At 45.7% G+C, this 26,868-nt stretch overlaps 1 protein-coding gene across 1 annotated transcript; it reads left to right on the top strand.

Moving 5' to 3' along the window:
• The first annotated feature begins 4,930 nt into the window (after window positions 1–4,930).
• FAM181B (family with sequence similarity 181 member B) lies at window positions 4,931–6,115 on the top strand. Its single transcript, XM_077842139.1, has one exon. It carries the CDS (start codon window positions 4,931–4,933, stop codon window positions 6,113–6,115), a length of 1,185 nt encoding a protein of 394 aa, XP_077698265.1.
• The last annotated feature ends 20,753 nt before the right edge of the window (window positions 6,116–26,868 follow it).

Here is a 26,868-nt window from a genome sequence, read left to right as displayed (position 1 = left end):
AGGCCAGTTGAAGGAATTCTGCAGGTTCCAAGGGATGGGAGGACTGGGCTGCCACAGTGAAGAATTTGCAAGCCTATGAAAATAGGTAGCTTAGCAATCAGTTGGCAGTGCTTGCCAAAGAGGCCTGGAGACAGGAATAAAACATAGAGGACTTGTTACAGAGGGCCAGTAGATAGTGAGATACACAGACAGAGATGTATTTCCTAAAGCATTCTTTCCAAAAAGAAGGGACATTACCACGATAACACCCTGGGCCAAGTTTCTGCAACCAGTTCCACCAGTGAGATTCCAGAGTACTTTCCCAGCCCTAGCTCTCTGTGGGAGCTCAGGCAGAATATGGAACAGGGTTTTGTCAGAGGACGTAGGGAGTGATGGGGCTGCAAAGGATAGCTCAATGACAAGGTGAATCAGTTGGTACCAAATCCTATGTCTGTGAGTCTAACCCATGGGCTTTATCCACAGCTGTGGCCTGGGCATACAGGAGCTATGTGCTGTTGCCTCCAGGCTGAATCGAGGACTTTACTCCCATGCAGAATACTTACACAAAAAAATCTTCTGCTCAGGTTTTGTGTGAGAGACCAGGATTTCACCCTCAGTCTGTATTCCGACAAATGCCTGCCGATGTTAAATTGGAAGCTCTTTGGAGCAGGGATGGTCTTTTTGTTCTGTGTTTGTACAGCATCGATCACAACGGCGTCCTGGTTCACGAGAGGCGCTTCTAATTGCTACCACAATACAGAGAAATAATATTAATAATAATATAGTTAATGGGAGTTTAGCGGAGTAAGGATTGCAGGATTTAGCCCTAATTTAAACACCATGATTTATGTGGTTTGCTTATGAAACAAGCTTGTTTTTGTGCATTTCATGGAGCTGGGTTTCTGAAATTGTTCTCATACCATTTCAGTCTGAACAGAAATCACAGAAGTCAGCCATGCTGACCATGTGGAATTACCTGAATTGTACATAAAACTATTGTTTACAACCTACTGGCATTTAAATGATATCAGTCTGGGTTGCCTCTTAGAGGCAGTAGGTAGGGGGCTAATTTTAGTGGGAAGTTTCAGAATGGGGATAATCAGTGTTGCTGGACCAGTTTTTAGAGTGAGGGTGCTGAGCTGCGCCTCCCCTTACCCTTGTCCGCGCCCCTCACCGGCCCCTACAGCAGCAGTTTTCAAAGTTCAGGTCGCGACCCAGTACTGGGTTGTGGAATGCAAGGCACTGGGTCGCCTTGCTCAGCACCCAGAGACCCTGGCGGCTAGCCAGTAAAAACTAGTAGTAAAACTAGTAGTCCCCACCTGGAAGCGGCCAGCAGCAGGTCTGGCTCGTAGGCAGGGGTGGCACGGGGCTCCACACTCTGCCCCCGCCCTGAGCACCGGCTCCACACTCCGGCCAATGGGAAATGGGGGGGCGGTGCCTGTGGGCGAGAGTCGCGCAGAGCCGCTTGTGTACCTCCGCCTAGAAGCCGGACCTGCTGGCCGCTTCCAGGATGCAGCACGGTCCGCGGTGCCAGGACAGGCAGGAAGCCGGCCTCTGCACCCCGGCTGTGCTTCTGACTGGGAGCCGCCAGAGGTAAACCCACACCCCAATCCCCTGCCCCAGACCTGAGCCCCCCCAAAACCCGGAGCCCCTTCCTGCACCCGACACCCCTCATCCTCAGCTCCACTGCATCACGGGCATCAACAATTTTCTTCAACTGGGTCACCAGAAAAAAGAGTTTGAAAACCACTCCCCTAGAGCTAGGGCCAGGAGCCAGGACATGGCTGGGCTCACAGCTGGCGGTGGGGGCGGAGCCCCAGGCTGGGTCTGGGGCTGGCGCGGGGCCGGTAACCGGGTATTGGGCTGGCAGCCAGGGCAGGCAGCCAGGACCCCAGGCACGGGTCCGGCAGCTGGGACCCCACGCAAAACCTAGGGCTGCTGCAGCACCACCCGCATCCCTAGTTCCCGCGCCTATAGGAGTAATTTCAGAAAAATCAGTGTGGAGAAACAACACATGTAGAAAGGCAAATACAATAAGCAGCAGTAACTGTCTGCAATAGTCAGAATGCCTGAAAGCCACTGTATAGACTGGATTGAAAAGCACTCTAGAATTTAGCACTCCATTTAGCATTGTACCTACTAGAATATCACTGAAAGCTTCACAGATTCATATGATTTATCTAAGGATGAGACTGTTCAGCAAGAGAGTTTTCTGAGGATTCAGAGCAAACATAGAAGGCCAAATTCAGATTTGGTGACCATGAGTTTGCTCCATTGATCTCAGTTGAGTTGCACCTTCTTACACGAAGTCAGAATTTGAACCAGGATATTTAAGGGCTTGATTAGTTTTAATAATGAAGCTTCCTCTGCTAACTATAATTAACATCTCTCTAGGCACAAGAACCTGAGGACTAGGAGGAGTGAGTTTGCTCTCCAAATTGGGTGTTTCCCTAGCTCTCACAGTTTGAGTGACTGCAAATTCAACTAAATGGCAACTTCAACAAATTCACAAAAAAATGGCAGATGAAATCCAATGTTGATAAATGCAAAGTAATGTACATTGGAAAACATAGTACCAACTATACATATAAACCGATGGGGTCTAAATTAGCTGTTACCACTCAAGAAAAAAGAAAAGGAGTACTTGTGGCACCTTAGAGACTAACCAATTTATCTGAGCATAAGCTTTCGTGAGCTACAGCTCACATCATGCCAGACAGGCATGGATGCATCTGATGAAGTGAGCTGTAGCTTACGAAAGCTTATGCTCAAATAAATTGGTTAGTCTCTAAGGTGCCACAAGTACTCCTTTTCTTTTTGCGAATACAGACTAACACGGCTGCTACTCTGAAACCACTCAAGAAAGAGATCTTGGGAGTCATTGTGGATAGTTTTCTGAAAACATCCACTGAATGTGCATCAGCAGTCAAAAAAGCGAACAGAATGTTGGGAATCATTAGGAAAAGGACAGACAATAAGACAGCAACTATCATATTGCCTCTCTATAAATTCATGGTATGCTCATATTTTGAATACTGCATGCAGATCTCGTTGCCCCATCTCAAAAAAGATATATTGAAATTGGAAAAGGTACAGAAAAGGGCAACAAAAATGATTGGGGTATGGAACAGCTTCCATATGAGGAGAGATTAATAAGACTGGGAGTTCTCAGCTTGGAAAAGAGATGACTAAGGGGGGATATGATAGAGGCCTATAAAATCATGACTGGTGTGGAGAAAGTAAATAAGGAAGTATTATTTACTCCTTCTCATAACACAAGAACTAGGGGCCACCAAAATGAAATTAAGAGGCAGCAGGTTTAAAACAAACAAAAGGAAGTATTTCTTCACACAATGCAGTCAACCTATGGAACTCCTTGCCAGAAGATGTTGTGAAGGCCAAAACTATAGCAGGGTTCAAAAAAGAACTCGATAAATTCATGGAGGATAGGTCCATCAATGGCTATTAGCCAGGATGCGCAAGGATTTTAAACCATGCTCTGAAGTGTCCCTAGTCTCTGCCAGAAGCTAGGAATGGACGACAGGGGATGGATCACTTGATAATTACCTGTTCTGTTCATTCCTTCTGAAGCACCTGGCATTGGCCACTGTCGGAAGACAGGATACTGGGCTAGATGGACCATTGGTCTGACCCAGTACAGTATGGCCATTCTTATGTTCCCAAACCAAACCAAATTTACCAGTTTAACTTTTCTTTGGAAACGCTGACACATGAACTCTCTGTTAGTGAAGTCATTGTTTTCTGCAGAAACAAACTTCACTATAATTAGGATATGAAATTTGGACATTGCAATGTATTTAAACAATTGAGGATTTTCATTTTACTCTACAAAACAGTTTCACTCAATCCAAAATTCACGTTGAGCAGGCTCTGCTGCAATTGCTTGAGAAAGATTTAAAGAATTGACACTATGATTTTGCAGTGAATTTAGTTTAGTCCCTTTGACTCTCTCAGGATATACAAGATTTCCCATTTTTTTTAAAAGTCTTAAATAATATGTCTTTACCTGTTTTCTTTTAATGGAAAATTAAATAAAATTTTAAAAATAAAGATTTCAAGGCAGATCCTTTTGTACTTGAACAGACCTTTGAAATTATCCTATTTTATCTAATTTTTTAAATCTAGACTATTTTATTTCCAATCCTGAATGGATTTAGGCACATGCTTAACATGTAGCTAGTCCAATTAAAGTTTCTGTAGGACTGGGGCCTTAGAGTTTTCCCAAGACCTGCCTAGACTTGGAAAATAAGTCATGTTTAAAAACATGTTTCCAAACACACTTTAACTAAAATGCTTTAAAACACTAGCGTAGATTAGTGTAGCTCCCCCCATCCTTGTTGTCACTCTTCACACTGAGAGACCCTTTTAAGCTAGGGTTACCAGTAAATACATATGTAACGCTGCTTTAGTGGCGTTTAAAAGCATGTTAGCTAACACGTTTATAAACTCAACCTGTTTCCTGGGCCACAAGGGCCTAAAGCACCCGTCACTGTGATGTCCAACCACCACACAAACAATAAAAATTAGCTCGGGATGTGCCCTAAATGACAGCTGCCATAAGCGAATGAAAACAAAGGGTTAACAATCAGCTCAACTCCTGGTCCCTCCTTTTTTTTTTTTTTTTTTTTTTTACAAACACGGCATCATTAGCCCCCTCCTCTTCCACCTCTTCCAAGAACTAATGAACTCCCTTGGGGAGGGGAAAGCAAGTCGACCAGGAGCTGGTGTAGCGATCCGTAGTTTGCCTTGGTTGTCCCCTCCCAGGCAGCAGCAGGACCAAGGGTTTGCAGAGCACCCTGGCAGGACCATGACACACACACACGGGGGGCACAGCGGACAACCTTTCACCAAGGGCAAAAAGTAGCTTCCCCGCCCAGGCGCTGAACGCACCAGCAGCTGCAGCGGCCGGGGGCAGAGGAGAAGGGAGGCGATGGCTGTGCAAGCTGCTATCCTCAACCCCCATCACTTCATCCCCTTCTGCTTCCCTGCCTCCGGGGGCCTGGCGGACTATGCTGACCTTGAGAAGAGCTACGAGGACGGGGCAGCCGCTCTCCTGGGAGGAGGAGGAGGAGTGGGGGGAGGAGAAGACCCAGGGGATTTAAAAGAAGCCACCAGGGACCTGCTGAGCTTCATCGACTCGGCGTCCAGCAACATCAAGCTGGCCCTGGACAAGCCGGTCAAGTCCAAGAGGAAAGTGAACCACAGGAAGTACCTGCAGAAGCAGATCAAGCGCTGCACGGGCATCATCGCCCCCGCCCCGGCAGCGCCAGCCCCGGCCGGGGGCCAGGAGCTGCCCAAGCGGCCGGCCCCGCCGGCAGGGGCCGCCTCGCCCCAGCCCTCCTGCCCGCCCGGCCCCGCGGGCCACGGCAAGCCCCCTGCCAAGCGGGAGGCCTCGCAGGCGGCCAGCAGCCTGCAGAGCAAGAGCCTGGCCGCCCTCTTCGACTCCCTGCACCAGGGCCGGGCTGGCGAGAAGGGCCCGGCCGCCGGCGGGGGCGGCGGCGGGGGCAGCGGCGGGGGCGGCCCCCGCAAGGTGCCGCTGCGGAACCGCAACCTGCCCCCTTCGTTCTTCACCGAGCCGGCCGCGCCGCCGCCCCGCGCCCCGCCGCTCAGCGCCAGCCCCAAGACGCCGGAGCCGGGTGGCGGCAGCCCGGAGGCGGCGGAGTTCTTCGAGCTGCTGGGGCCCGACTACGGCGGCCTCCTCCCGGAGCAGCCCCCCGCGCACGAGGGCTTCCCGGCCCGGCTGCCCCCGGAGCTGGGCATGGAGCCCGCCCTGTACGAGCCCCACCTCCCGCCGCTGCCCCCGCACCTGCTCGGGGGGCTGCTCTACCCCGAGCCCGCCTGGAGCCCCCCCGCCAAGAAGAGCTCCCCGGCGGCGGCTCCCTGCAGCAGCCTGAGCCTGCCCGAGACCTTGCGGCCCCTGCCTGCCATGGGGGCCCCAGGAGCGCCCATCTACCCGGCCAGCTCGGACCCGGCCCCCGCGGGCGGCGAGGAGAGCCCAGCCCAGCTGGCCGCCGCCTTTGCTCCCTACTTCCCCGACTGCCCCCTCCCGCCGCCTCCTCCCATGCCTTATGAGTACAGCGCCGGGTACAACAGGGTGGCCTATTCGGGCCTCTAGGGGAGGCTCGGGATGGAAGGCTGGGCTGGCAAAAAGCCGAGATCACTTTAATTCCCCCTCCCTTTACACTGTTTGATTTAGGACAATAAACTCAGAAAAAAAACGGGAGGGGAGGAGGGGGGCGCTGTGGAATGGGGATCGCACCCACTTAGCCCTTAATCCTGGGGCTGGGTTATAGCTGATAATTGATAACCTGATGGGTTTCTTTCCATAGCTGGAGTTTTTTGGTTTGGTTACTAGTCCGGATTCTTCTCTCCTATACACCAATGTAACTCCATTGACTTCAATACAGTCAAGGGCCTGATCCAAAGCCAACTGAAGTCAATGGGTTGACTTTTCACTAACTTCAGGGGGCTTTGGTCCAGACACTACTGGCACAGAGAAAAAGGTCAAGCTTTCTTTAGCTGCAATAAATTTAGGGCCAGATTTTGCCATAGAGCATAATATCTTACTCTGCTAGTAGTCCCACTGAGAATAACACAACTGTTTCGTAAGAGTGGCAGAATCTGGTCTTTAGGGTTTTATTTGCCTTCACATTCTGAACAGTCTCCCCTCTCCTTGTTCGGATTCTATCACTGCACATAATAAAAATGTAAACTATTTTATTCTTTCAGGTGTTTTATAGTGCACAGTAACTACATGTTGTTAGCATTATTTGAGATACGTTTTTATTTTACTGTAGGCAAATACAGTTGATTTACATTTCTTATGTTACATTGCAACGGGGGCTGCTTTTTCTTTAAAGCAGCCGTGACCAATTGTGAGTGACTTGAGTTTAAAAGTAAAACTCAGTCAGCTCTTACAGTGTATTTAAAATCTTGATCCACACTTGTGTGCGTCATAAGTGCTGGCAGATTTTCAACAGAGGACACAAACAAGTGCAAAAATAATTTAAAAAAGTCAAGAAAACAACAAAAATAACTATAAATGCTGTTACCAAATCTTAGTGTCCTGAAATTCAACAATGTGTTGCAGAATATTGCAAACAGCAATACTATAATAAATAAGTTAATTGATGGCATAATGTTCTGGACAAAATGTACTGTAGCAACGTGATTCCCACAAACTGTGTTGGATTTCTTTCAGGAATGTGTCAAAGCATTGAAAGTGACAGATCCGTTCTATTGTGTACAGGAGATTATTTGATAATCATTTAAATTATGTAAAAGAGTCTATGATGAGTCCTATAAAAATAAAGCTGCACAATAGCTTAAAGACCTGTGGCTGTTACTACTGTTGGAACGAAATACACTAGAGTCTCTCCCACATCTTCATTTTTGGTAAAGTTCATTCACTAGATTTGGCTGGCAGAATTTAAGACAGTCTAGTGGTCACTTTTCTCTTTCCTAAATCCTCTGAAATGCTGTACTTTACCCTCAACAACCTATTCCTGTTTTGTGTTCTCTATTGAGTGTTTCAGTAAGATACTGGAATGACAGGAATTGTAGCAAATTATTATAAAGCCAAGGGATCAACATACTTACTTTCAGGAAACTAGTTCAACAGACAGTTAAGTTTCCTTTTGGGGAATTGGTTGGGATGCCTATCTTAAAAGGCAGCTCTGGATTTTGGCTTTGGGCCAGTTAGAATTGGATTGTTTGTTTTTAAAATGGGAGTCAGATGGACAAGAAGTGTGAGGTATGGTGGACCAAATAGTACTCCCAGGGATGGCAAATCATTCTAACCTATGATATTGAAGGGAATTAAGAATAAAATGCCTGTTTCATTAACAAGTGCAAATACCGTTTTTAACAGAGATTTATGGTTAAGAACATTAAGATGTATGGAAGGGGAAGTGTGACTTTAAATAACACTTTGGAAATAAACGATTAGTCTTTCATCTAACTGTTTCAGTAATGGGCTTAATTTTACTTTTAAACAACAAAAATAATAGCTTATATTTATACAGCACCTTTCATCCAAAAAGATCCCCAAGTGATTTACAAATAACCTACCCATGTATACAGGAATCACTTCACTGAAAAGCAGGAACACTGGGCTGATATGAGGCATCTGTTTAATAACTGCACAGTGCTGTATTGTACACTGTAAATTCAATGCACTTTTAAAATATTGATTTTACTATAGTTTATTTCACTAAGCTTAAAAGAATGTATAAAAAACAATGGACAGCCAGTCCAGCCTATGTAGATAAATAAGAGAACCCTGACTCCTTGGTCAATTATAGTACAGAATAGTATCATACTATGTTTGCTCAATTCTGTAGCCTTTACTTAGGCAAATCTACTGAAAAGTCTGGGAGTTTTGCTTTTTTCAGAGTGCAGCGTTAGAGCCAGTGTAGCATCATGTAGTTACATTTTAGATTGTCAGGACAAGGTTGATTTCAATCCCATTTGAGTTGGTAAATTTTCTACGGTCTGGTAATGGTTTTGTTCTATTCTCTGTATGTGATTTTGTAGCAGTTTTGGACTATTATGTTTCTTCTTGGGACACTTCAGATCTAATGGCCTTGCACTGATATATTTAGCATAATATTACTTTGTCACTGAACTTTCTGACTTGAGGCATGATCCTGAATCCTTTGCACACTCAACACTCCCAGCGACTTAAGGGAAATTTTTGGTGTACAAGGGAGGGTTGGCCCATTGACTTTAATACATTAATAAGGGGTATGTTTTCACCTGAACTTTTTATTGAGCAATTTTATTTGTCTCTCAGGCTGCTGAAACCCTGCATATGAAAATTTATAATCACTGGAATCCTTATACTATTTCAGGCAAAATTCCCACTGACTTCAATGGGAGTTTTGCCCAAATAAGGACTAACTGAGGTCTTCAGGAATGGACTTTGGAAGAGAAGAATTACAATATACCAGTTAAAAGAAAAGGAGTACTTGTGGCACCTTAGAGACTAATGAATTTATTTGAGCATAAGCTTTCATGGGCTACAGCCCACTTCATTGGATGCGTAGAATGGAACATATAGTAAGAAGATATATATATATATATATATATATATATACACATACAGAAAATCATGAAAAGGTGGGAGTTGTCATACAAACTGTAAGAGGCTAATTAATTAAGATGAGCTATTATCAGCAGGAGAAAAAACTTTTGTAGTGATAATCAAGATGGCCCATTTAGACAGTTGACAAGAAGGTGTGAGGATACTTAACATGGTGAAATAGATTCAATATGTGTAATGACCCAGCCACTCCCAGTCTCAATTCAAACCCAAATTAATGGTATCTAGTTTGCATATTAATTCAAACTCAGCAGTTTCTCATTGGAGTCTGTTTTTGAAGCTTTTCTGTTGCAAAATTGCCACCCTTAAGTCTGTTACTGAGTGGCCAGAGAGGTTGAGAAGGTACTGACTCTCATTCTCCATTGCCCTGTACCTTGTGTAGGCATTGACATCTGTTCAAAGAGGGTGTAAAATGCTGACTTTGTAGCATTTTACACTCATTTTGCACTCTGCCCTTGTGTAAATGACTAAACAAAATGCAGGGAGATAGAAAATCAGTCTCATTGGGTCTGATGCTCCTCTCACATCAGTGTGAGAAGCAACTCAGTTGAAATGAGTGGAGTTACGAGTTATGCTGGTATAAAACCAATGTAGCAGCCTGATCTCACTTCTACTGAAGTTATAAAAGGACTCTTTCTGTTGACTTCAGCAAGAGTTGGATCAGGCTCACTGAGCCAAAGCTAGAAACGCTTTTCTCACCTTTTACTCAGTCCGTACTCAGGCAAAACTCCCATTGCCTTAAATGAGAATCTTACTTAAGAACTTCGGGATTTGGCCCACTGAATATATTTTAAAATTAGTGTTCACTTACAGTGCTAATATATTTCTGGTATAGAAGTATTTTAGAGGTAATCTGCACAACAGTTATTGCAAAGCAAACTGAGTGTCTGACAACACTAAAGCAGCTAACAATGGTTGAGCTGATCTAAACAATTGTTTCCCCCTGACAAAAACCAAACAAAGGACTTCTATGCAACTTTAAAAAAAAGAATTGTGTGCCACACTGCATGCCTTGAAGTGAAGGTGATTGGATTATTTCCAGATTGAATAGCGCCACCTACTGCAGCTGAAAGGCTGTGTTATGTTCTCTGCGTTTTGTGTGGGCTTTTATTTTTGCAGGTTTGCACAAGCTTAATAATATAGTCATAATGTAAATACCATACAGAAGCCCCATTTACACTTAAATACTGTTGGGAAATTACTATAACTATTTAAAAGCCCAATATTGAGTGTTGGTCCAAATAAAATTTTTTATAACTGAACAGGGTATTGTGTCCAATGTGCTTTTACAAGAAGTCACTGTCTTCTTTTTTGAGAACTAAAATTGATCCTTTTTAGCTTTTGTTTTTTTTAAAGAAGTATTGTGTTCCTTTTAATACAAATAGATAGAGATACATTTCCCAGCTGGTTTTATTCTTCACTGAAATATATATGTTTCCTTATGAGGATCTATTATTAAATCATCAAAATAACTTTTTTTAAATAACTTTTAAAAAGGGCCCAGGTAATACATCAAATTTGCAAAGTTCTGTTTTGTGGCTGAAATATTTTATGCATGTTTCAGAGTAACAGCCGTGTTAGTCTGTATTCGCAAAAAGAAAAGGAGTACTTGTGGCACCTTAGAGACTAAACAATTTATTTGAGCATGAGCTTTCGTGAGCTACAGCTCACTTCATCGGATGCATACCGTGGAAACTGCAGCAGACTTTATATATACACAGAGAATATGAAACAATACCTCCTCCCACCCCACTGTCCTGCTGGTAATAGCTTATCTAAAGTGATCATCAGGTTAGGCCATTTCCAGCACAAATCCAGGTTTTCTCATGCTCCACCCCCCCCCACAAATTCACTCTCTTGTGTGGGGGGGTGGAGCTTGAGAAAACCTGGATTTGTGCTGGAAATGGCCTAACCTGATGATCACTTTAGATAAGCTATTACCAGCAGGACAGTGGGGTGGGAGGAGGTATTGTTTCATATTCTCTGTGTATATATAAAGTCTGCTGCAGTTTCCATGGTATGCATCCGATGAAGTGAGCTGTAGCTCACGAAAGCTCATGCTCAAATAAATTGGTTAGTCTCTAAGGTGCCACAAGTACTCCTTTTCTTTATGCATGTTGTACTGTTTGACCAAAATCGTCTCTGGAAATGAATATACAAATGGGTTAATTTTTATATGCAGTAAAGATGATGAAATAGGTGCAAAATAATAAGAACCCCTTTATTTTTAAATGGTGGAAACATATTTTTCTATAATGATGATTGACTGATGAGACTAACAAAGGGATCACAACTAATATCGAGTGTTTTTGATATCCCATGATTTAAAAAGTCTGGGCCTTATTCAAAGCACATTGAAAGCAAAGGAGTCTTTCCACTGACTTCAGTGGGCTTTGCTGGATTAGGCTCCCTAATGTCTTGAAGACCTGAGGCTGAAATTGCTCTGATGCATTCTAATTATTAATTTAATAATGAGTCATCCATTTAATGTTAGGAAAAAAAAGGTACAGAAATAATTGTAAAACGTTGGTTCTTTGCCTGTGAATAAACTGCTTTTGGCAACAATGCACAAATAGAAGGTAATCCTGCAGTTATTGACAACAGGAATAATAAAAAATATGTTGGCTGATTCTTTAAAGAATATGAGATGGATAAAAATTTAGTGACATGTAAGCAAACATGTCGGAAATATCAGGGGTCCACTCTTGCATGCCCAGAGACTGGTTTGACTGGAATTTTCAGCATCTCAGACCAGGGCTTTGGAGCGGAGCCCGGAGCTGGAGCGCGGAGCTGCAGGTTTTTTCCTGGAGCTGGAGCAGAGCCGGAGCACAGCTCCAAAGCCCTGTCTCAGACAATCATGTCCTACCAGCTCAAGTAAGGTCTCCTGAGTCCTGATTTGTGCCCTATCCACCAGACCAATATTTTTCATCTATGTCAGGTGGGCAACCCCTTATTCAAAGTCAAACTTCACCACTCCCTTTCATTTACTATGAAAATGTGTCAATGATAAGTCTAAGTAATTTATTTGTGTCTGTGTTTCGAGAGCTTGACGAGACTACTTGATCTTGAAGAGTAAGGGTGTGTGGGGAGTGGTGGAGCAATATATTTTGTTTTGCTTTAGATCGGAATAACATTTTCAATTTGAACACCCTCCCCCCCACCAACTTGGGATTCATGACCCACTGGTGGAGAAACACACTAGACCATTCTCTCTGCCCCACTAAAGCTTGAGTAAGAAGAGCAAGATGTGTCCCTAAAAGAAGAATATGAGGATGGAGCTGAGCAACATTTCTACTAAATTTAAAAGGGGCCGTGTGTGGGATTTTTTCCCTTTTCTTTCAAAAAATCTGTGGTGGTGACATACTTTATTTGGCGAAGAAGTTAGGATCTCAAGGGGAAGCAAACATTAACAACCTGATCTTGCACTCCCTGAGTGTCCATGTCCTCCATGGAATTTTTGGGTGTGCAAAAAATTCTGGATTGGCCTCCAGATTAGGAAGTAGGGTCCTGTTCAAGCTATCTGGTAACATTTTCTGTAGTATAACCATTGACATGGAAAGGCTATGTTTCATGATGCTGCTTGCTGGTATTTTAAACTTCCATCCCTTGGACTCCAAAGTTTCTTTTAGACCTCTGGAAAAAAAAGTTGTCATCGTGCTAAGAAGAAAGCCTTTAATTGTCACTATTTGCAAATAGTCCCACCAGGCCAAGAGACAGGCTTTGCTAACCAGGCAGGAAGAACAGCAGAAAAGCCTACAGGACTTTATAAGAGAGCAGGCCAGCGTGCACCAGCAACTCCTGCAACAAATGGTGAGTCCCACAGTAGGGGAAGGCACCTGGCCGCCGAGCTTGGGACTCTATAAAATGGGGCCAGTGGATGACCCGGATGCCTTCCTTGGTACGTTCATGCGGGTAGCCACGGGTGCCGGATGGGATAGGGCTACCTGGGCCCTACGTCTGGCTCCCTACCTAGCAGGCGAAGCTCAAGTGGCCTACGTGGCATCGAGTGATGAACAGGCCAGGAACTATGAGGCGGTGAGGGTGGCTGTCCTAGACCGGGTGGGTTTGTCGGCAGAGAAATACCGCCAAAAGTTCCAGTTGACCCAATGGATGGGGGCTGTGTGGCCCCAGGCTACAGGGCCTCCCTGATACTATCTGATTCTGGGTCAGGCGACATCAGGCAAGTACAGTCGATGCAGTGGTCAAGCTGACCAAGGAATACATGGAGGCAGACGTCCCCCAAAGGGAGGGCTGACCCTATAAGCTCATAGAGTCGGGGAAGAAATCGAGGGAACCCCTCCCTGGGAAAGGCCTGGAGAGGAAAAAGGAGGAACCCTGAGGAGCTCCCAATAGAGCCGGTGTGATTGTTTGTTGACAGTGCAGACGGCCAGGACATGAAAAGGGAGACTACCCAGACATGGAATGTGGGTGGGACGAATTTTGCGGCTGGACTAATGCTGGAGGGCAGGAAAGGGGGCAGAGGTTGTCCACCATCCCGGTGAGGGTGGGAAGGAAACCCCAGAGGGGCCTGGTGGATACGACTTCAGCCTGCTTGCTCGTCCACAGGGGGCTGGTAAAACCGCAGTGGATAATTCCAGGTGCACGGATGGCCCCAAAGTGTATCCACTGGCAGGAAATACTTTCCGATGACCCAGGTGCCCCTAGAAATGTGGGACAGATTTAAATGGAACTGGTTCAGGTAGTAGAGGGGTTACCATACCCTGTTGTGTTGGGTACAGACTGGGGCCCTCTCCCTGGAAGGAAAAGGAAATGTTCCCTGAAGAAGGGGCTGGGGACCCCTAGACTGAGAAGCCCCGGTAAGGAAGAAGAGCAGGGTCCTTGGGGAAGCGAACACAAAACCCAGGTAGGATAGAAAGAGGGGAAGGAGGTGCGGGGGAGAATATAAAATGGCCATATTGGGTCAGACCAAAGGTCCATCTAGTTCAGTGTCCTGTCTTTCAACAGTGGCCAATGCCATATCCCCCAGAGGGAATGAACTAACAGGTAATCATCAAGTGATCCATCCTCTGTCGCCCATTCCCAACTTTTGGCAAACAGAGGCTAGGGACACCATCCCGGTTAATAGCCATTGATGGACCTATCTTCCATGAACTTATCTAGTTCTTTTTTGAACCCTGTTATAGTCTTGGTCTTCACAACATCCTCTGCCAAGGACTTCCACAGGTTGACTGTGCATTGTGTGAAAAAATACTTTATTTTGTTTGTTTTAAACCTGTGGCCTATTAATTTCATTTGGTGACCCCTAGTTCTTGTGTTATGAGAAGGAGTAAATAATACTTCCTTATTTACTTTCTCCACACCTGTCATGATTTTATAGACTTCATCCCCCTTTAGTAGTCTCTTTTCCAAGCTGAAAAGTCCCAGTCTTATTAATCTCTCCTCATACAGGAGCCATTCCATACCCCTAATAAATTTTGTTGCCCTTTTCTGAAATTTTTCCAATTCCAATATATCTTTTTTGAGATGGGGTGACCACATCTGCACACAGTATTCAAGATGTGGGCATACCATGGGTTTATATAGAGGCAATATGATATTTTCAGTCTTATTATCTACCCCTTTCTTAATGGTGCCCAAAATTCTGTTAGTATTTTTGACTGCTGCTGCACATTGAGTGGATGTTTTCAGAGAACTATCCACAATGACTCCAAGATCTCTTTCTTGAGTGGTAATGCCTAATTTAGACCCCATCATTTTATATGTATAGTTAGGATTATGTTTTCCAATGTGCATTACTTAGCATTTCTCAACATTGAATTTCATCTGCCATTTTGTTGCCCTGCCACCCAGTTCTGAGAGATCCTTTTGTAGGTCTTCACAGTCTGCCTGGGACTTAACTATTTTGAGTAGTTTTGTATCATCTGCAAATTTTGCCACCTCACTGTTGACCCCTTTTTCCAGATCATTTATGAATATGTTGAATAGATCTGATCCCAGTACAACCCCCAGGGGGACACCACTATTTACCTCTCTCCATTTTGAAAACGGACCATTGATTCCTACCCTTTGTTTCCTATCTTTTAACCAGTTACCTGTCCATGAGAGCACCTTCCCTCGTATCCCATGACAGCTTAGACAGAGATGGCCAGCCCAAGCCTCTTAGAGGGAGAAAAGGGGCAACTGGAGCTCCCCACAACGCAGCTCCCAGGCGAGGAGACACGGACCCCACTTGGTGCTTGGGAGAACCTGAGGCCCGTGGTGTCCTGGAGAAGATCGGGACTGACCCCCAACCCCCTACCGGAAGAAAAGGGGATAAAGGAGAAGGGATGCCCGCAGGGGTGCGACTGGTGTAAGGACCTGTGGGTGGTGGTAAAGCTATGGGGGCATCCACCCCCCGCAAAGCATACTTTTTGAGGGTAGGAGATGAAGGAACCCTCCGAAATGATTCTGGGGATCACCCAAAAGAAGGGGAGAGACTCCCCTGGACAAAACCCGCTGGCAGGGGGCGGAGAGGATGAGGAAGGATGAACCTGGCAGTTCATCACAGGGGAGGTGTGTGACAGGGTGCTGGCTAAGGAAAACTGAGCCAGGCCTCTGTCACACCAGCTCCAGTCAAGAATGGGGAATTGGAGCTGGCTGAGTAAGCCCAGGCCTGATTGGCAAACGGGGAACTTGTTAGCCAGGGGCCTCGTTAGCCAGGGGCTACATAAAGGCTGTAGGAAAGAAGCCAGGGGGAGAGTGGAAAGGGAGAACCCAGGGAGTTAGAGGGCGTGGGAGTGCGTCTCTGTAAGACTGAGGCTATTTGTAGCTACAAGGTTGTGGGACAGTAAACTAAATAAAGAGCAGGGGTGATTGCACCAATGCAGAGGTCTCTGGCTGGTTTGTGGGCGCAGCAGGAGCTAGAGGGGCCCAGCTGCACCTCGTTACAGGACTATTGGGTATCTGGACTATCACCGGCAAGTAATAAAGTTCTACAGGCCAAATTCTGCCTTGAGTTCCAGCTGCACTGTCCCATTTCCTTCTGGGGGTTTGGCAGGTGAAACTCATTCGATTCTTAGTAAACCATCCTGTTGTCGATACCCAGAAAGCAATGGAACCATGCTCTTTCTTTTAGCTGGGTGCGCTCTGTAGCGCTGAAAGGAGAGGGCTCTGAATCTACGCAATGGGCAGATCTGAGAAGAAGGCCTGGTTGGAAATTTTAGGCAAAAATTAAATTTCAATGAAAAACAGAAATGAAAATTTTCATGAGACCCCCCCCTCCCTGTTTTCTTACCAGTGGCTAAGTAATAAGGTGTCATTTTTACATAGTGACTTTTCATAGCGGAACCCCACTTTACAGATTAGATACAGTTGCCTCTAAACACTTTAATAAAGAGATATAAAGCAGTTACCAGCATTCGGGGTGGTTTTAACAACCATGCTTGCCCTATGAAGAAAACCCACTCTTCAGTTCGATAGCCAGACCTTTAGCTTCTTTGTCTATTCATGTGCCTGGGAGGAGTGATTCAAAGTTCGTCATTAATTAGTGATTTTATCTAGATTTCCTTTTCAGCACCAAAAGGTCACTGTGCCCTTGAAGTGCTAGCAAAACAAATGTCACAGGTTTGCACAGTAAGTTGAGGACCGTGACTAAGCAGCCGCTGCGAGTGATTTAAATAGGAGAGGAGTAATTTGGAAGAACTGGTAGAAAGAAATTTCCCACTGCTTGAAGTGGTGCATTGTGCACTGAACACACATCTGAGCTCCAGGGCTGATATAATTTATTATTATTGTTTATGGTGCGGTTGAGCTCAGAGGCCCCTTCTCGCTATCAGGGCCCCCATTGTGCTAGGCACTGTACAGATGCATAGCAAGAGACAGCCCCTGTCTCCAACAGTTTGGTGATTGGGATAGTCTGGAACAGCTGGCAAGGGTATGGGCACTTCCTCTAGCCAGCTGGGGCAGAGTGCTTCCTGACAATGGAATGACTTTACTGTTATGTTGACCCTTTCATTAAGGCTAGACCATATAGTACTATCGAAAAACCGCTACCACCTCTTGAGTGCCAAATTCTCCAAATTGCTTCTTATGCCTTCTGGGTCCCAAAAGCCCCGGTTGTCCTCCACAGCTGCCAAAACCTCTAGCTCCCTTCTTAAGAGCTTTTCCAATGCAGTTAGGCACTGTCAAAAGAAAAATCTGTGACTCATTGAAACTTGGAGCAGCATAAGACATTGATTTTCATATCAAAATAAGTACATCACAATGGCTGAGTCAATGGGTCAATTATTCATTTTCATATTTGATTTAACGCAAATCTCAATTTTGAATTCACCTGAGTCTTCCACAGAATTTTCATTTTGCTGCATCACCAAAACCCAGGGCCTTGCCACAGAATTTAGGTTAAGCTTGCCACAAGGTACGTGAGCTGCGTGTACGTCACTGATTGTAGAGGATGTGGAAAAAATAGAAAGTGTGCAGAGAAGAGCTACAAAAATGATTCAAGAGCTGGAAAAAATGCCTTATAGTGAGAGTCTTAAACAGCTGAATCTATTAGCTTATCAAGATCAAGAGGTAACTTGATTGCAGTGTATAAGTACCTTCACAGGGAGAAAACACCAGGTACTAAAGTGCTCTATAATTAAGGCTACATTTTAGTCACGGATATTTTTAGTAAAAGTCATGGACAGGTCTCGGGCAGTAAACAAAAATTCATGGCCTCTGACCTGTTCATGACTTTTACTATATACCCCTAACTAAAACTTGGATGGGGGGCCACGGGTGCTCTGGGGGGAGAGGTGGTCCAGGGGCACCACAGGTGCTGGGGGAGGTGGCCCAGGACCCTGTTGGTGCTGGGGGCGTGGGGTGGGCAGTGGTGCACGGCCCAGGACCCCCACTGGTGCGGGGGGGTGGGGGAGAGCCCAGGACCCCTGCTGGTGCTGGCCGGGGGAGGATTGGCAGGGGCTTCTTACCTGGCTCCGCATGTCTCTGCAGCTCCTAGGCGGTGGAGGGGTCAGGAGGCTCCACATACTGCTTCCACCACTGGGCCACAAGCACTGGCTGCGCAGTTCCCATTGGCCAGGAACCGCAGCCAATGGGAGCTGTGGGGATGGGGCTTGTGGGCATGGGCTGTGCACAGAGCTCCCTGGCCCCTCTGTCGCCTAGGAGCTGCAGGGCCATACCAGTGGGAGCTGGGGAGCCCCTTACCCTGAGGTAAGTGCTCCCGGACCCCCGAGCCCCTGCCCCTAGCCCTGACCCCCTACAACACATCCAAACTGCTGCTGCTGGCCCAGGGCAGCCCCTGAGTCAGCACTGGCTGCTGCAGAAGTCACAGAAAGTCACAAAACCCGTCACTTCTGTGCCTCCATGACAGATTCCATCCTTATCTATAATCTAGCAGAGCAAGGCATAACAAGAGCCAGTGGCTGGAAGCTGAAGCCAGACAAGACTAAATTAGAAAGCAGGCATAGATTTGTATCAGGGAGGGTAATTAACCATTGGAACAAACTACCAAGGGAAGTGGTGAATTCTCAATTCCTTCATGACTTCAGATGCCTTACTGGAAGTTAGACTTTAGCCAAACACAAGTTATTGGACGCAATTCAGGGGTGATCGGGTGAAATTCTATGGCCTGTGTTTTACAGGAGGTCACACTAAATGATCCAATGGTCCCCTCGGTCTTAAAGTCTGTGAATATATGAGAATATGTGGTGTGCAAACCAAGATCTATTTAGGGATTGATACCACGCTCATCACCATAGGCTCCAAGCAGCTAAAATTAATTTTTTTTTAAAGAAAAGCAAATACAGCTAGACATGACTCAAAGACATTCTTGGGTTGCATGGTGTTACTATGGGAAGGCTGATCAAAGAAGTGAGTTTCAGATCTTGCTCGGAAGGTGCTAAGGTTTGTGCTTATCCTGGCTGCAGTTCCATGGCTCCAGTGGAATGTAGCTATTGTGGGAAGTCGTGAGCACACAAAGTGTTGTAAGCAAGACACAAAAAGTAATTCTTCTGCTCTACTCAGCGCTGATTCGGCCTCAACTGGAGTATTCTGTCCAGTTCTAGGCGCCACATTTCAGGAAAGATGTGGACAAATTGGAGAAAGTCCAGAGGAGAGCAACAAAAATGATTAAAAGTCTAGATAACATGACCTAGAAGACTGAGAGGGGACATGATAACAGTTTTCAAGTACATAAAAGGTTGTTACAAGGAGGAGGGAGAAAAATTGTTCTTCTTAACCTCTGAGGATAAGACAAGAAGCAATGGGCTTAAATTGCAGCAAGGGAGGTTTAGGTTGGACATTAGGAAAAACTTCCTAAATGTCAGAGTGGTTAAGCAATGGAATAAATTACCTAGGGAAGTTGTGGAATCTTCATCATTGGGGATTTTTAAGAGCAGGTTAGACAAATACCTGTCAGAGATGGTTTAGATCAGAGGTAGGCAAACTACGGCCCGCGGGCCACATTATGGGACTTTCGTGCCCAGCCCCTGAGCTCCTGGCCCAGGAGGCTAGCCCCCGGCCCCTCCCCTGCTGTTTCCCCTCCTCCGCAGACTCAGCTCACTCTCACGCCAGAACAATGCTCTGGGTGGCAGGGCTGCGAGCTCCTGCTGGGCAGTGCCGCTGCAGAGCCGTGGCCTGACCCGGTGCTCTGTGCTGCGCGCTGGCGTGGCTGGCTCCAGCCGGGCATGCGGCTGCCTGTCCTGGTGCTCCAGGGAGCGCGATAAGGGGGCAGGGAGCAGGGGGGGTTGGACAGAGGGCAGGGGAGTTCAGGGTGGTGGTCAGGGGGTGGGGGTGTGGATAGGGGTCGGGGTGGTCAGAAGGCGGGGAACAGGGGGGTCGAATGGGAGCAGGGGTCCTGGGGGGGGCAGTCAGGAAGGAGGGGGGGTTGGATGGGGCGGCAGGGGGCAGTCAGGGGTAGGAGGTCCGAGGGTGGTCAGGGAACTGGGAGGGGTGGATGGGGCAGGGGTCCCGGGGGCGCTGTCAGGGGACAGGGAACAGGTGGGGTTGGATGGGGCAGGAGTCCCGGTGGGGCCGTCAGGGGGCGAGAAGCAGGGGGGGATCGGATAGGGGCTGGGGGCCAGGCCATGCCTGGCTGGGTGAGGCACAGCCTCCCTAACCGACCCGCCATACAATTTCGGAAACCCGATGTGGCCCTCAGGCCAAAAAGTTTGCCCGCCCCTGGTTTAGATAATACTTAGTCCTGCATTGAGTGCGGGGGACTGGACTAGATGACCTCTTGAGATCCCTTCCAGTTCTATGGTTCTATGAAAGTGAGAAGGTCCTACAGGTAGTTTGGGTTAATTTTATGCAGGGCTTTGACAGTCAGGGTCAAACCCTTGACTCTGACCTGGTTTTCTACAGGGACCCAGTGGACAGAGCGGAGTGCTGGGGCTGAGGTGAACCAATTGCTGAGTTTTAAAGGTCAGTGGCTTGAAACTGAGGTGTGGAGAACTACAGAACTAGTACTTGGGCGTTATGAATGCATGAGGCACGGTGCTTAAGTTTGAATTGGAGAGGAGGGAATGCAGCATCCTCTCCAGCCATAGAAGCAAACAGGATTTTTTTTTGTCTGTGCAACCAAGGCTATTTGGGTATCCAGAAGCAGGAAGTCACCCAGGTGAACACCCAGACAGTCCCCCCAACCTGGAGCAAATACTCACCAGCAACTACACACCACACTTACCCAGGAACCAAACCCTGCAACAAAGCCCGGTGCCAACTCTGCCTGCATATCTATTCAAGGGACACCATCATAGGACCTAACCACATCAGCCACATCATCAGGGGCTCGTTCACCTGCACATCTACCAATGTGATATATGCCATCATGTGCCAGCAATGCCCCTCTGCCATGTACATTGGGCAAACCGGACAGTCTCTACACAGAAGAATAAATGGACACAAATCAGATGTTAAGAATTATAACATTCAAAAACCAGTAGGAGAACACTTCAATCTCCCTGGTCACTCAATAACAGACTTAAAAGGGGCAATTCTTCAACAAAAAACCTTCAAAAACAGACTCCAATGAGAAACTGCAGATCTGGAATTAATTTGCAAACTGGATGCCATCAAATTAGGCCTGAACAAAGACTGGGAGTGGATGGGTCACTACAAAAACTAATTTCCCCCTGCTGATATTCACACCTTCTTGTCAACTGTTTGAAATGGGCCACCTTGTTTACATTGGCCTCATTAGCACTACAAAAGCGATTTCCACCTCTTCTTGTCAACTGTTGAGAATAGCCCACTTCCACCTTAATTGAATTGTCTCTTTAGCACTGACCCCCCACTTGGTAAGGCACCTACCATCTTTTCATATGCTGTGTATTTATACCTCCCTACTGTATGTTCTACTCCATGCATCTGATGAAGTGGGTTTTAGCCCGTGAAAGCTTATACCCAAATACATTTGTTAGTCTCTAAGGTGCCACAAGGACTCCTTGTTGTTTCTCCCTAATCTGCTAGTCTATGTACCAGTCTGATAAATAGGCAAAAGTGGCAGACAGAAGTCCTCTAGAGCCCTCAAGTGGTTTGCTTTGAATACTACGGCCTATTTACTTTGTATGTTCAGTTCAAAATTAGCCATGAAAATTGAGGCTAGATTTTGATTTCAGTTACACCAGTGTAAATCTGAAGTAATTCTGCTGATGTGAAATAGAATTATTCTGGATTTACCCTGCCATAATTTAGATCAGAGTCGAGCTCTTACACAAAAAGTTCCTCATCACTGGAGTTATCTTCATATCAATTGAAAATACCTTACCATGTTACTGAGCTATAAAAATGCTAGCATGTAGTAAGTATACCAGTATCACTGTGGCTATGCCACATGTATTCCTTATGATGAGCAAAATACCTGGTGTAAATAGTTGCAACTCCACTGAAGCCATTAAACTAGAGATATCTGTATGCATAACTGATGGAAGAGCAGGGGAAAAGCAATGTGTTGGCAGATATTTTAGCTAGAACTTTGTACATTAGGAAGGGAGATGGGGCAAGAAGAGTTAAATAGTTCTGAGTTTTGCCTTCCTGGGGAAAGACTACGATTGCAGTTGTGTTAACAGTAGATGCAAGGGTTTTTGAAAAGGTTGTACATCAAGACCAGCTTTACCAGGATGAAATTAGCATATGCTTATCTTTAAGTATGTGCTTAAATCCTACTGGCTTAATGCTTTTCTGAATCAGGGCCTTGGAGCAATTTAATAGCTTCTTGGATTCTGCTCAGAGTAATGCCCCTTTAAACTTTATGATGTATTGTCACTTTATATTTTTCTATCAATATGGGGAATTTTAACTTCTGTAGGAACTTTTTGATGTCAGTTAGGACTATGTTGTCCGTTTGTCCACTTTTCCTGTAAACACTGTTGTGCTTTCTCCCATGCCACTGCTTTTACTTGGGAACGCCCCCCAGCAATATTCTCAAAGCCATCACCTTATCCTCTTTTAAATTCCTCTTTAAAATTTCCTTTTGCTGTGATGCCTGCAATTCACTGCCACCTGGCACTGGTTAGGCTGGTGACTGGTTGAGACTGCTGTTATGACTAATTTATGCTTGCACACCTGTCCCTAATCTTGTCCTCCCACCTCCCGATTGTCTGTTTATTCACCAGTTGCCCATTGTCTAGATACTAGATTGTGCACTGACTGGGGTAGAGATGCTCTCTGTGTTACAGTATTTATTTGTGCAGTGCCTAGCACAATTGGGCCCTGATCCCTGGCTGTGGTGTCTAGCTATGATTCAATATCAACAATAATATTAATTGTTGTTCCTGTACCTTTTATATCTATTAGCTTTTTCAGATGAGAAAAGGTCCAGTTCATTTTTAGTCTGAGTTACCTTCTACAAGAGTTTAGCTGTTACGGTGGCTCTCCCATGCCTTACACCTTGTGTAGTCATTTAGGCTTGTGCAAAGTTATGTGTAAAATTCTACCCTATTAGAATGGTAACATTCTGCACCCACTTTGTACTCCCTGGCCTGATTCTTCACTGTCCTGCTTTGGGTAGCCATTTATACCTGTGCAAAGGGGATGTAAATACTACTCAGGACATAGGCCCTGATCCAGCAAAGCACTTCAGCACATGCTTAGCATTAAGCATTGGAGAAGTCCCATGGGCCTGATCTAACTGATTGAAGCCAGTGGGATACTTTCCAGTGGCTTTAATGGCAATTGGCTAAGCCCCATTGATTTCAATGGAGCTACTCGTGTGTAAAGATAAGCATGTGTTTTAGAGCTTTTCTGGACTGGGGCCATGCTGTTGTTGCTATTTGGTTCTTTACTGGAGGCTGCTAGGAGACTGCTATTTCTGTGTCTGTTTTTGTGCTAATATTGGTCTCAGAGCTTTTTTTAAAGCAGAAATGTGTCCTGTGGGTGTTTCTGTGGGTGTTCCACAGCTCCATGTGGGAATGGAGCTAGAGGTCTGTGCTTATGCAGTTGAGAGGTAGGTCTGTATCGCATGGTGCTCCCTGTCCCTTTGAATATAGTCATTCCTGGTGAACAGGAGCAATTCTTTATCTCGTCCCCTTGGTAAAGAAAGGTAGAACTTTACCTGCAGATCCATGCTAGGTTCAAACTGATTAGAAGCTTCCACTTACTTAAGCTTTCACCCATCTCACCAACTGTTTTCATCCATACCATCTCCAGCAGAGACCTATATCTAGTTAGAAGTGGCTACTACTCTATTACAACTGTTCCTATGTGTCTGCCTTTAATTCATGGCAAGTTGGGGGAGAGATCTAGATGCAGATTTGATGGAAGTAATTGTGTTATGGAAGATGCTTGAATTGGCTTTTCTTTTTTACTTCTTAATCACAATTTTCCTCAATATTATTAAAATACATGTGCCAGGATAAAATGTTTTACAAGGATTTCTGCTAATAAATTCCACTGGGATTTAGCTAAAGCCTAATTACTTCCTGTAATTGGTATGTGCCACATTGGGAGGCTCAGGCTAACTGCTGATTATGAATTGTCCTTACTTTGCTAATGTTTGCATTTTCTTTTTGGCAGGTAATATTTACTGAGCCAGATGGTGGCCATTACCATATTCATAATGTTTTGTGTAACTGCTGAAAAATAAAATCGCATATGCACAAATGGAGTTTCTCGCCGATGCAGCTACTGCCCAAAGTGACTAGACTGTTTGGAAATTCGTAAGAACCTCTTCTAAGCTCCTACTTTCACAAGTGTGAGCCCTCACATTCCAATGGTGGTGTGGCACATGTGCGTACCACCATAGACGCACATTAGTTTCCTGGCGCTGGCTTGAATTCTGGCATCTGCCCAGTCTCGTTTTAGTGGTGCCCATTCAAGCGAGAGTGGGATATTGATGATCTTGTGCAGTATAAGTCGGGGATTTTTTTTGCGTGGGCTCATGCGCTCTCAGACAAGCACAACTTGAGTCCCCAGAGCCTGCAGCTCCGAATGTCTCTTTCCAGAATGTTTACGTGACAGCTTATAGAAACAGGAAAAAAAAACGTACCATGAAGCCATCTCCCACTTGCATGTCTCTCTGAAAGACGCTGTGTAAGAAGAGTTTTTTCATGCAGTACCAATTTATTTGAGCTCACGAAAGCTCATGCTCAAATAAATTGGTTAGTCTCTAAGGTGCCACAAGTACTCCATTTCTTTTTGTGTAAGAAGAGCTATTAGAATATGTGATGATGGGGCTTGAAGGTGAAGAGAACTTCAGTCTTTATAGGGATGAAGGGAAGGCAATGAACTGAGTCTACACGTTTAAGGGTAATATTTTGGCAGTGGAATTAGGGATAGATTGGACAGGAAAAAAAGACATTGTGGCAATCAGACACCAGCATTGAGAGGAAGAATGATTTTGCATTGAAGGTACTAGACTGGGATGCAGTGGATCTACGTTCAGTTCCTACTTTTACAACGTTGAGTAAATCTCTCCATTCCTTAGTTCTCTCTATTCCTTAGTTCTCCATCGGTAAAATGTGGGTAATCATACTTCTTTTCCCAACCCTTTGTCTGCCTTGTCTATTTAGACCATGAGCCCTTTGGGGGCAGGGATTATCTCCTACTGCATGGCAGGTACAGAATCTAGAACCATGAGTCATAGTCTCATATGGGGTTTTGGGGTGCTACGGTAATACCAGTAATAAATAAAAGTGGATCAGAAAAGTGTCTAAGCATCAACTGCGTATAGTTATGTGATATTTGGTTTCTTTTTTTCTGCATCACCTACATCTATTACAATCTTGAACGCAGTGACAAGCAATTGCTCTTACATTTTGTTTTACATAAGGTTAGAAGAATGGACAGACAAGGTAATATATGAAATGGAAAATAACATACACCATATTTTTCTGGATGAAAATTACTACAGGAATATTGGCAAATTGTTTCCTTAAGGAGCATTTCAGTGTATCAAGGAATGTGTTTCTTATGCTGAAAGAGAAGGGATGGCTAAAGGAGGTTGCCCTCCTCCAACAGCTGTGAGAGGAGGACAGTGCTGTTCAGCTGAGCGTTTTCACTGTTGCTAACTTGGACAAGAGGCCATTTCTGGCCCTACGTCATGGGTGGGGCAAGAATGAGCCAAAGAAAAGAAAGACCGGTCACTGACTATGTGTTTTTCTCCGTTTAATAAACATCTATGGAAAGTTATGTACAGATGTCACGCAGCCGCTAGCTCCTGCCAAATTGCCATTGTAGGCCTTGGTTTTGCAGTCTTCTGGGTATCCTTCTAGTAGAGCAAAGAAAAGGCCGGTGTGCAGCAGCAGCACGGCATGCAGAAAAGTCTGCAGAGAGCCCGGTCTGAGACGTGTGAGTTGCCTCATTCATCTCTAAATTTCAACTCTGATGCCCATTGATGATGATTTAAATTGTTAACTATTCCGTTCCTCAGGTAAGAGTGGAGAGGGAGGTTCAGAGAGAGGAGTGGTGAAAGTTTCCTAAAAGTGTGTGTATGGGGGGAGTGGTGCCTGAACTGTTGCCCCGCCCCCGCACCGCCCTTTCCTCTGAGGCCCTGCCCCACCTCTTCCCTTGAGGTCCTGCTCCCATGCCGCCTCTGTCCCCTGCTCACTCCTTTCTGTCCCTCCTCCTGTCTCTCGCCCTTATGGCCAGTAAAAAGTGATGGGGCTGTAGCCCTTTGACCCTGCCACTCCCCCTCCCCAGTTCGGGTGCTCCAGCTCACAGACCTGCACAATTTACTGAGTGATGTCTCATTGTGGTGCCAAAATTGAGTGGCATTTAGGAGATTTATTTTGTTTTATTTTATTTACTCTGTATTTTTTTCTCCACTCAAGAAGGAGCCAAGCCCAAGGAGCCTAGAAGAGGCCATGGACATGTTCAAGCCCCACGGAGGGCAAGTCCAGCTCAAGGAGCTATTCTATTGTACATAGGTTCTTATATCATGCTCATCACTGAAGTATCAGAGCACATTCCATGAATGCATTGAGCAATGTGACTAACACCTGTCATTTGTTTGTTCTCCCATCAGCTCTCCTTCCCCTGGCTGTCCAGGCTGTGCTAAGTGCTCCCACAGTTGACACCCATGCTGTGTGGAGGAGGAAGTTGCCTGATTCAGATGAGCATGGGGCAAGAGGTGGACCTGGTATAGGGGTAGTAGATTGAGACAAGTAGCTGGTGGGGGTGGGGGGCAGACAGGGACTGGGAGTTCAGGTGGGGGGCAACTGAAACTGGCTGGGCAAGGAGACTGGAAAAAAGGAGGTAGTGGAGAGAAGGGAACTGGGAATGGCTGGGTAAAGAGACTGGGACTGAGATGATAAACATGAGGATTGAAGACTTGGATTGGCTAGGTCAGGAGAATAGGACTGGGATGAAGAACCAGGAGTGGGAAAGAG

This window comes from Eretmochelys imbricata, chromosome 1 (genome assembly GCF_965152235.1).
Source record: "Eretmochelys imbricata isolate rEreImb1 chromosome 1, rEreImb1.hap1, whole genome shotgun sequence".
NCBI lineage: Eukaryota > Metazoa > Chordata > Testudines > Cheloniidae > Eretmochelys > Eretmochelys imbricata.
This window is presented reverse-complemented; position numbering and strand designations above follow the sequence as displayed.